The 11949-nt window shown below is 41.2% G+C and overlaps 1 protein-coding gene across 8 annotated transcripts in view; it reads right to left on the bottom strand.

The window, feature by feature from the left end:
• LOC122550461 (nectin-3-like) overlaps positions 1–11949 on the bottom strand; it is a 110790-nt gene that overhangs the window by 56313 nt on the left and 42528 nt on the right. For 6 of the 8 annotated variants that reach the window (XR_006311861.1, XM_043691210.1, XM_043691205.1 and 3 more), the window contains exons 2-3: positions 4669–5007; positions 1442–1744 (exon numbers count right to left, since the gene is read on the bottom strand). Coding sequence is in view for 7 of the 8 variants with exons in the window: in XM_043691210.1 (XP_043547145.1) it covers positions 1442–1744; positions 4669–5007 (642 nt within the window). In the remaining variant the exon portion in view is untranslated. The remainder of the gene's footprint in view (positions 1–1441; positions 1745–4668; positions 5008–11949) is intronic. The other 2 variants (XM_043691206.1, XM_043691207.1) reach the window with 2 other exon arrangements.

Raw genomic sequence — 11949 nt, 5'->3', positions numbered from 1 at the left:
AAAAATGTAAAGTAGTGTCATTTTTTTTACCTATCAACTTGAATTCCAATCTCCTTTTACAAGTTGTAGGTCTCTACGGAGATTGTAACAAAGGGCAGATGTAAAAGGAATGTTAAAAATAATTGGAGGAGACTTAAATTGGGTCAATTGGAAAGAATGTTTCCTCTGGCAGGGTACATCTATCAGGTAATTGGCAAAACCATTAAAAAGGACAGGAGTATTTTTTACTCAGGGTTATGATTTGGGTAACTTTTGTGTAAGAGGTGGAAGACTATTTAATGGGTGGGAAGTTTCTCAATAAAGAATACAGAATTACATAAGAATAAAAATTGCAGGGCTGCAGATAAAGAATGGAGAACAAATTCATGCTCAGAGACTTGTAAACAATGAGTCACATTGTTCTATGGCTCGGATATTAATGGATAGATGGGAAGTGTGCAGAGTAGCACATGGACCAGCAAGGCCAGAGATCAAGAGGCACTGCTGAGCTTAACAACAGAGCCTCAGCAAAATTAAACACCACAGATGTCTTTAATACAGTGGAGCTGGTAGACATTCAGGAACAGCACAAACCATTTTTTTTTCTTTACTCATTTGTGGGATGTGGGTGTCACTGGCTTGCCAGCATTTATTGTCTGTCCCTAGTTGCCCGTGAGAAGGTAGTGGTGAGCTGCCTTCTTGAGCCGCTGCAGTCCACCTGTTATGAGTTGACCCACAATACTGGTACGGAAGGAATTCCAGGATCTTGACTCAGTGACAGTGAAGGAATTGCAATACATTTCCAAATCAAGATGGTGAGTGACTTGGAGGGGAACTTGAAGGACATAGTGTTCCCATGTATTTTGCTGCCCTTAAATTTCTATGTGGAAGTCGTAATGGGTTTGGAAGGTGCTGTCCGAGGATCTTTGGTGAATTTCTGTAACTGGCAGGAGAGTAGTTTAATGTACACATGGTGATGGAGTCTGTCAGTTAGAGGTGAAGGAAATTTGACATCAAGGGTGGGAGCAGTATGTCAGAGTTTTGTCATATGCTTGTAAAAACACCAAAGTGCTCATGCCTCTTCCTTTACAATATAGGCTTAAAACGTATTTTTCTATTTCAGGATTCAATTCACTGAGGATTTCACTTCACAGTAAATTTGTCATAGCTACCTTCTCATTCAAGCCCCAGTTAATACAGCAGAACAGGTTCTGACAACATTGTCAAATCTAGGCTGTATATTTCACACAGATTGCTGATTCCTTCCTCTGGGTGTCCTGCTTGCTTGTTCGAAAAAGGTGAATGTGGAGGCACAACAGGAAGGAGTAAAAGAAGTGGCTTCTGCTTTTTTTAATAGCCCCACAGTTGTACAGCTAAAATGGAGCCATAACAAATTCTATTTCACTATTTACTACAAATATTAACACAAATATAATGAAAAATAGGACAGAATTATAATTACAATCAATAGTCAGCAGATAAGGAACGTGTTTTGAAGCATTGAGGGTTGGATGTTCCACAACACAGACAATCTTCTGCCCATGAAGCGATTTATTCGGACACAGTTGAAACCAGCTAGAGACAGTCACAGTCCCATTTTCAGCAGGAGGCCCAATACTTTCATCGGTATGTACATCAAAAGGGGCTTTCCAAGTGATACTGGCAGCTGGTTTTGCATTTGCTGCTGTACAGATGACAATGAGGTGTTTCCTGCAGTCAATCAGAGAAAAGTCTGGATATGTTTGGATGGTAACAGTCGGAGGAGCTAAATTGAGACAAAGAAGTGTAGTTTAGAACATTCAGATGTCATGATCCTTTCTGAATGATTAACCAACATCAAACACTGAACATAGTTCAAATTAGACATCACAATGACACCTAAGTTTTGCAGTCCATCCTCTCAGTCAAATGAAACTGGGAACACTTCACCCACCCTCAAACTCACCATGGACTACTCTCGACTATCTGTCTCATTCTTGGACACATGCATCTCCATCAAGGGTGGACACCTCAGCACCAGACTGTACCGCAAACCCGCAGACAACCTCACAATGCTACACTTCTCCAGCTTCCACCCAAAACATATTAAAACAGCCATCCCCTATGGACAAACCCAATGCGAACACTGGATTTGCTCAGGTGAGGAGGAACGGGACGGGCACCTGGAAGTACTCAAGGATGCTCTCACAAGAACATGGTACAATGCCCAACTCGACCGCCAGTTCCGACGTGCCACAGCAAGAACCATAATGACCTCCTCAGGAGACAGACACGGGCTGCAACCGACAGGATACCCTTCATTGTTCATTACTTCCCAGGAGCTGAAAAACTACGCCATGTTCTTCGTGACCTGCAACACATTATCAATGAGGATGAGCACCTCCCCAAGATCTTTCCCACTCCTCCACTGCTTGCCTTTAACCAACCGCCAAACCTCAAACAGATCATTGTTCTCAGGACAACTCCATACCACCCTGTCACGGTAGGCGCTGCAAGACGTGTCAGAGTGTGGACATGGATACCACCATTATGCGTGGGGACACCTCCCACCATGTATGTGGCAGGTACTCATGTGACTCAGTCAACTTATCTATCTTATACGTTGCAGGCAAGGATGCCCGGAGGCATGGTACATTGGGATAACTGAGCAAAGGCTACGACAACGGATGAATGGGCACCGCACAACAATCAACAGACAGGAGAGTTCCCTCCCAGTTGGGGAACACTTCAGTGGTCCCGGACATTCAGGCTCCTGGACTTCGGGACAGGCAGTACAGAAAAAGAGAAAAGTGGCCGAGCAGAGGCTGATAGCTAAGTTCGTATCCATAGGGACGGCCTCAACCAGGACCTTGGGTTCATGTCACATTACAGGTGACCACCATTGCACTACACACACACCCTCAGAGACTTAGACCACTCTACACTCATGCATACACATATACACTCACAACCCCCCACCCCCAGATACGCACACACAGACAAAGACCCACATGCACACATATATTTTGTGGGGCGAATTTGTACTTGCAGAGTTACATTGTAGTTTGATCAAAAATTGCATGAATTCATGTAAAACTCTGTTTTCTCACTTTTTAGATTAGAATCAATCTAAACATCATGGCATAGACAGAGAACACAGGGGGCTAACACCTTCAACTTATTGTCTAGCTAATGCCCATTGTTACAGCTAACCTGAGAATGCAACTTTTAAAAAAAGGTTTTGTGATTTACACATGAAAGAAGTGAAATTATCATTGTATTTGAACAGACGAAAGACTCAACAGACAATCAAGGTACTTTTCAATGTATAATTTCAGTTACATCACACTGTAAATTTTTGCTATAAATTCTGTGCCTTAGAATTGTGTCCCTCCACTATCACCTGATGAAGGAGCGACGCTCTGAAAGTTAGTGTGCCTCCAATTAAACCTGTTGGACTATAACCTGGTGTTGTGTGATTTTTCACTTTGTATACCAGTCCAACACTAGCATCTCCAAATGAAAGATGTTTATTCAAATGAAAGACGAAAGAATTTTATTACTTACCTTGAGGAAACCACAGAAAGAAATGGTGAAAAAAGACTGAGATGACAACGGAAACCTCTGTTGTAAAATACAAATAAACTGCAAGACCTCTCTGCTTATGGACAGTCCTGTACAGCATGAATTAATGGGATCTTCTACTTCTGCTGGAGAAACTCACCATGTAATTGTATTAGTGTGTTCTAATTAATAGCATCCTGGGTATGTGTCAGGACATCCAATTACATTATAACACTTTCAAGATCAAGTGAGAGGGGGTGAATTAATCCTCTTAGAAAATTGCAGAAAAGAATTTTAGTTTTTTTTAGGAAAAAAGTAAATTCAGGAAATGAATTGTTGTAAACAAACAACTAAATAAAGATTACATATGACAACACTGTGTTGGAAGTGACAGTGAATAATCCAATGATAACTGCATAACACAAAGTCATTCAGTTCATCTGTATAAAGAACAATTTCCCCCTAAGTATACTCCTACTGCCTTTATACTGTCAGAATTCACTTGATCCCTCCAGTCTGTGCCTGTCATATGCTTCCTTCTTTTTTCTTAACCAAAACCTCAATTTTTCTAGACATCCAGTATTCCCTACTTCTACCAGCCTTTCCTTTCAGCCGAGCAGGAATATACTGTCTCTGAACTTTCATCATCTCATTTTTGAAGGGCTTCCCATTTTTCCACTGTCCCTTTACCTGTAAACATCTGTCCCCAATCGGCTTTTGAACGTTTTTGCCGAATACTGTCAAAATTCGCCTTCCTCCAATTTAAAACATCAACTTTTAGATCCAATTTACACCAAATTAATATTTTAGCATGGGAATCATTTTAATATCTGAAATGCAGTAACTATTTAGTAGACAGTAAAGTCCTATAAACAGCATTGTGATAATGACCAGAATTTTTGTGTGATGTTGCTTGACACCAGAGAGAACTCCTGCATTCTGCTTTGAGACAGTGATGTGAAATATCTTACACCCACCCAGGACAATCTCAACATGCTTTCGAAAGACAACACCTGTCATGTACATTTATCAGTGCTACACTGTAGAGTCAAAATTGTGTTCCAGCCTGGGCTTTGACTTGGAGGCAAGAGTGCAACATTAAAAGTGATATTAAAAGTCAGACATTAAAATGGAAAGGTTCTACACCTCTTACGATTAGCCGTATGTCCTCTTCAACAGGCCCATCAGGGAATAAAGTGAAAATACAGCTGTATATCCCCTCATCACTTAGGGTAATATTTCTCAAATACATCGACGCATTTTTGGAACTTTGGCCAACGTAGGTCATTCTGCCGTTAAATATATCGTTAAGTCTTTCATCCTTTCCATTTTTGAAAACTGCTGTGAAAAAGTTCCATTGTTGTTGACCACGCTTGTATCGCCACATGAATTGTGAGATAGTTTGTTCAGTTTTAATTGTACACGGCAGCAGGGCATCATCACCGACAGATCTCAAAATCTGGCCACCGTTCAGTTTTATTGGATCTGAAAAAGAAAAGTTTGATTAATGAATAGTGGCAAATCAATGGCAGGAAGAGGATTTTTAACCCAACATCTTGGTGCAAGGCTGGATGAAAGGCAATTAAAATATCCCATTTCCTGCTTTCTGCTGTATTGGATTGAAATTGACTGTAGCCCACACTACTGAGCAGGTGACTCAGGCACTGGCATGAACTCATTGTAATCCTCTTTGATGATGCCATCAATCCCGTGCTGTAATGTTAATTGTCAGGATAGCATTCACACTTCACAGCTGCTAATGATTATGAACAACGCAGGGCCAGAAGAGACATTTTGAAAACATTTATTGGGGCCAGGAGTAGAAGCAGTATGAATCTGGGTTCTACTTGGAACATTTGAGCTTGGCTTCCCCTTTCCTTCCCATGGAACTGTAAAACCCCCTTCCCAAAACATTTAGTTTTCTTCCCAATGCATTTCTATTTGGTACTTGCTGGGCCCTGCTTCCCGAACAAGAATTCCCAAAAACTGATAGACTGTCACCTTCCTCCTGTTTATCATGTCGGCTGAGCTATGGCATACACATGAATTGCACGGTGTCACCTATCATCATCTTGAACATTTGATGTGTGACCTGCGCCCTCATGTTCAGGCAATGCATTCACCTGGAAAATATATATGAGTGGAGGTCATCACTGAACTAACTGTCCAGTTTGTGACCAGAAATCCCTCTTTGCACTGCTCTTCTTCTTTCTGACTCCCATTCCAACGCAGAAAAAGGCAACAAGCTGATGCCTCATGGACAATCTATGCCTAATAGTACAGTGAAGACAAGAGGAAACACCCATTGAAAGAATGCACTAAATGTGGAATCTTCAAAAAAAACTATCATGTTGGGATATGATGTGGAGAATATTTCCAAGTTTATTGCTCTGGAAGAGTTCCTTGCCCAACAAATTGAGAGGAATAGAGAAAGGAGTACACGGAGCGGTGAGTATAAAAACTAATTTACCTCAGGGATTTGTGGCCTGATAGCGGATTTAGAGGGAGGTGCACACAGAGTAACTAAAGCCAAACAGAAAATGTGAGTCTCAGGAAAGCTGTGTTCTGATTGGCTGGTAAGAAATCTGTTCTAAATTTGAAATAAAAACGCTGAAAAACTAATTAATAAATTAATTAACTAATGAGGGATTAATTAACTACTACACCAAATTAACGAGGTAGAGATGGTAGAGATGGCTGGGCAGATGATGTGCTGTCCTGCATGTTGTGGGAGCTGGCAGATCCTGTTGCGAGTTGCAGTTACCACATCTGCAGCAAGCATGTGTTGCTGAAGGAACTTTGTCTTAGAATTGATAAGCTGGAGCCCGAGCTTCAGACTCTGTGGCACATCCAGCAGAGCCGGAGGTACGTGGATGCTTTGTTTCAGGAGGTGGTCACACCTGGTAGATTAAGTACTTCAGATTCAGGTCAGTGGGCAGGGACAGCAGTGTGTGAAAGCAAATGAGGCAGGTAGAGAGATCCTATATTCAGGAACAGAGAAGCCTCAGCTCTTTTCCTTGCCCAACAGGTACAATGTACTTGCTCCCAGTGTGGATGAGGAACAGAGTTGAAAGGAGAATGAGCCAGCTGACATGGCACCGTGGTACAGGAGGAGGCCATTCAAGAGGAAGCAAAAAGTCAAATGGCAGCTGTAGGGGATTGTTTCATTAGGGGAATAGATAGCATCCTTTGTAAGCAGGATTGAGAGTTGCTTGAGATAGTGGGCCTTTTCCAGGGTAGCTTGAGATAGTGAGCCTTTTACAGGTACTGAGGTGATGCCTTAAGGCCCAAACATAACTATGCACGGCAGCATGATCTGATCAGGCTTGTCTTTCTCCTAATTGACAGATGTGGGACATTTCAATGAGAAATGGGTCATGAGCAGCAATTGGCTATTTGATCTTCAGATGCAACTCGACCAGTCAATAAGCTAATAACCTGATTGTGGTCTCGATTCGAACTTCCTGTCTGCACTTCACAACTCTCTACTCCTTTGTCTATTCAAATTCTATCTGATCCTGCTGTGAATTAAATTTTAGCATGTATTGTTTACTAGGAAGCAGACTTTACAGGCTAGCGATCCTCTGAAAACTATTTTAATCTCCAGCTCTCCTGCTTCTACAGTCTGCCATAAAGGAGTCATCTTACTTGTATTTGCTCAATCCAGTCCTTTCATGATCTTGTTTCATTACAATCACTCTTGATCGTCTAAACTCTAATAGGTATTGTCCCAATTTCTACAATATTTTTCTAGATAGCCCTTTTAGCCCAGGAATAGACTGTCTCTGAAGTACTGACACAATTATAATTTTTCAAATTAGGGGACCGAAACGGAACTTCACATCTTAGATGTGGTCTGACCAAGGCCTGCACAACTGCAGTAAAATTCATTTATATATCACTGTGCAGACAGGCTACCTTCCCCGAACAATTTACTTTGCTCGCTATCTTGAAGTCATCAGCAAATCTAGCTGTTGATTCCTTCATCCAAATCAATGTGCAGGTTGTACTTCTGCTCTGTTCCTCTACCCTTGACATTGTCAGTGTCTAAAAAGCTATTTATTTCTTAACTATATTGTCCCATTGTGATAGTGAATTTTCCAGGGTCATCACCTGAGTAGAGACGTTCCTCCTAGTTGCACATACAAATGGTCTACCTTGTGTCCTGACACCATGACCCAGAACATCAACCTGCATAAAATCAGTCCAGCCCTGTCAGAATTTTATACAGTTCAACAAGATACCCTCTCAATCTTCAGTGAATACAAGTCTTGTTGACCCAATCCCTCCTGATATGGTAAACCTGTTATTCCAGCAATCTGCTGAGTGAATTATCATTGGAACCCTCTCCGACTAGTATGTAACTTCTTGGTTAAAGAGATAGAAACACCAGATAATACTCCAGGGCATTGGGAAGACTACACATGTACAGCTATCGCAGGAAACATAGTTTTAATAAAACCTTAATGATGGATGCATTGGGCTTACTACAGCTCTATTTTGAAGTATACAGCCAGACCAGGAGAAACCATTTGTATGACTTCCCGTTTTCTTTTCTTTTCAGAGCAGCAAGACAGCCTTACCTCTGTTAGACTAACTGACCTACAATCTGCTTTCTGTCCCATCATTTCTTGAATAAAGGTGTTATATCAACTATTATCCAATCCACTGTGATCCTTCCAGAATCTATGGAATTTTAGAAGATTATAACAATATGCATAGGCCTTACGCATGGATCTTGGTGGTATCCCTATCTCTGGGCCAGAAGTCCAGAGTCCAGGTGCCATCTCTTACCGATGTGTCTCATAACACATCTAAACAAGTTGATTTCAAATGAAAATCTATAATTGAGAACCACTTCAGACATCAGGATATAGGCCACATTCTCCACAAACTTGTCAGTCTTTTGTTTAATAGTTTTCCAAACATCCTCCTTTCAAGTGTTTTGTCCTAGACTCCACCCTGCTGCGGAGAAGGTGGTAGTGAGCTGCCTTCCTGACCCGCTGCAGTTCACACGCTGTAGACTGACTCATAATGCTGTTAGGGAGGGAATTCCAGATTTTGATCCAGAGACAGAGACAGTGAAGGAACGGTGATATGTTTCCAAGTCAGGATGGTGAGTGGCTTGGACACTCACATGGACATGGTGGTGTTCCCATGTATCTGCTACCCTTGCCCTTCTAGTTAGAAGTGGTTGTCGGTTTGGAAGGTGTTGTCTAGGGATCTTTGGTGAATTTCTGCAGAGCATCTTGTGGATAGTACATGCTGTTACTGAGTGTTGGTACTGAAGAGAATGGGTGTATGTGGATGTGATGCTAATCAAATAGGCTACTTGTCCTGGATGGTGTCAAGCTTCTTGAATGTTATTGGAGTTACACTCATTCTTCACAAATGGAGTGTATTCCATCACAGTCCTGGCCTTGTACCTAAAATGGCACCATGAATGGTGACATTGTAAACATTACACTGAACTCCTGTAACTTGAGTACAATGTTTCAATAAAATCTAATTCTGTTAGCAGTTTTCAATCTTGGTCTTGTCGTGTCGTGGGTTGCAGTCTGTAAATACAGTCACTTCCCTGATCCTGTGTTTTAACTGAACGATTGTTTGCAGTTTGAACAGGTGTTTCAGTTGGGGTGGAGGTGACCTATTGTTCAAAAGCTTTTAATTTCAATTTGCAGAAGTTTTGATTTGAAGTTTGGTCAAATGTTTGTGTGCAGAAAGGAATTAGTGTAGAACAGTTAAATACATTATCTCTGAGGGTTTTAGTTGAAAGCTCTCGGTCAGAATTATTTGGTTGGAATCATGAAGGAGTTATTTGAAGCTGATGGAAACTAAGCTTAGAGTGTGACTAATCAAGGCTATTAGCTCTCAAGACCAGAACTGAAATTAACTAATACATCATTCCTTTGTGAGTGACAGGGAATGGAAATCTCCCTCCAAGGTGTTCAAGTACTGTAAAGTGATAGTGCTGTGACAGACAGGATCATCTTGGAATGTTTTTAAACCTTTCAAATTATGTAAACAGCGGTTTATTCTTGTTATAATTTCTAGTTATTCCAGTTATAATTTCTTTTGCACATTAAATGCTATTCTATTATATTGTTAAAACCAACTCTTGGTTTGTAGCTGTTATTCATGAAACATCATCTTGTTATCATTTCTATTTGTCAAGCCAGACTTTCAGTCTGGGATCTACTTGTCTGGTAATAACAACAGTTGACATTATATAAGTATGCATGCTTTTACAAAGTATTCTGAATTTTTATAACATCTCAATGAAATGCTTAGCACCACTTCCATCCCCTACCTATTATTTTACTTTTATCAACACCTTTCACCTTGTTTCATGATTGTCATTATCTGCTGGGATGGTGCACTGTGTGGATAAATGACTGTTTAGGACAAAGAAAAGGGTTACAGTTGCTGCTGGATGATGGGAGAGAACTGCAGGATTGTTTCTCATGTTAAGTTTCACCTTGGTCAGAGCCATTCTGGGCGAAGAGTCCAATCTGCCAATTAAATCTATTCTACTTCTCTGTGGGGCAATCTAGTCATTATCATTCCCATGCTGTCTTCCCTGTAATTTTATTTCCCTTGATGCCGTTGAATGGATTCCATGATATCCAATGATTCCAATGATTAGATTAGATTTCAAATCAAACTAATTTGATTTGGAAATCATTCATATTTACATCATGTTGGTAGTTCCAAGGCATTACTTTCATGATTGTACTAACAATGCATGATCTGATGATTAGGAATACAGATCGAAATCATCATTAACAAAGCTGCAATAGCTGTGGGCAGACACCTCTTGGCAGGAGACCCGCCGAAGGATAGTGGAGCACTTTGAACAATGTTTCCAAAGCATAGGCCATTAGAAATAGGAACAGGAGTAGGCTATTCAGCCCCAGGAATCTTCTGCCAATCAACAGGTTTATATCTGATCTGAGAGTTAAACATCCAGTAGGTGTTCAAAGTTTGTGAGAAGATTTGTAGCTTGGGTGCTCGTCGTTGTGGTTCTGTTCGCCGAGCTGGGAATTTGTGTTGCAGACGTTTCGTCCCCTGTCTACATGACATCCTCAGTGCTTGGGAGCCTCCTGTGAAGCGCTTCAAAGGAGGCTCCCAAGCACTGAAGATGTCACCTAGACAGGGGACGAAACGTCTGCAACACAAATTCCCAGCTCGGCGAACAGAACCACAACGAGCACCCGAGCTACAAATCTTCTCACAAGCTTTGAACACCTACGGGTGAGAGATGCTAAGACAAGCCAGGAAATGGGAATCCTGTGCCAACCGCCTAAGCGCCACATACGATAGAAGCTCTTCACAGGAGGCTCCCAAGCACTGAGGATGTCACCTGGACAGGGGATGAAACGTCTGCAACACAAATTCCCAGCTCGGCGAACAGAACCACAACACTTAAACATCCCAGCTCACTTAGTGAGGACTTGGCTTATAGCCAACCAAAATGGAGAAGGCTCACTCAGGAAAGCACCAAAAATCATTGCGACTGCATCAGGAGAGTGCAGAGACAAAGTAGAGGTGTTGCAGGGAGCACACAAACCTCTAAACAAACCTACCCAAATCTTCAAGCCTGACATATAACAAGTCCAAATCCAAACATCAGCCATTCCAGAACCCAAATGGAAGCAGGACATCCTTGATCCTGAGGGACTGTCTGAAGAGCAAAGATATAGTCTTTTTAAACATCTTTGTCTGATCCGAATATGAAACATAACTGGTTGCCCTGGATAGAGGCAAGTTAATAATTTTAATTTTGGCAGAATAAATTAAAAAAAAAACCTATCTCCTATGTCTGGTTCAAAGCAAAGAGGTCAACATTAATTGCCTCTTTGCATTTGCTTCTTTTGCTTATGGTTTGCAATGTTTCAACCATGCAAAACACTAACTTCTGGGGTGCTAAATTCAGAATAACAAAGTTTCATAAAAATGACTCAGGCAAGTATTTTCATGAGCTGTTTAAATTTGGACTTTCATGCAAATCAGTTGAATGTAAGATGCAAATACAAATTACCAACAAGTTAAATAGTAATTTAGCCATTACGTACTGACTTTCCATTAGGCATTTTCACATTTTTTTTCCAACTTAACCTATTTTTCTAATCGGCCTGTTCAGAGATATTATTTAACCACAGGAGCAGGTGGAACTTGAACCCGGTTCTCCCCATGCAGGGGGAGGGACACTACCACAAGAGGACCCCCAATATGTGTTTTTGTATTTTTCTAATCAACCTACTCTGAGATGCCTCACATACCTCTGCAGCTGGTGAGACTTGAACCTGGCTCTTTTATACAATCATAGAATCCCTACAGCGCAGTAGCGGGCCTTTCAAATCCTTCAAAGATTTTCCCATTCCGATCCACCTCCTTAACCCTATTGTTGTAATCCTGCATTTTTCA

Source organism: Chiloscyllium plagiosum, chromosome 6, assembly GCF_004010195.1.
Source record: "Chiloscyllium plagiosum isolate BGI_BamShark_2017 chromosome 6, ASM401019v2, whole genome shotgun sequence".
NCBI lineage: Eukaryota > Metazoa > Chordata > Chondrichthyes > Orectolobiformes > Hemiscylliidae > Chiloscyllium > Chiloscyllium plagiosum.
The sequence above is the reverse complement of the archived record's forward strand: the minus strand, read 5'-3'. Positions and strand labels throughout refer to the sequence as shown.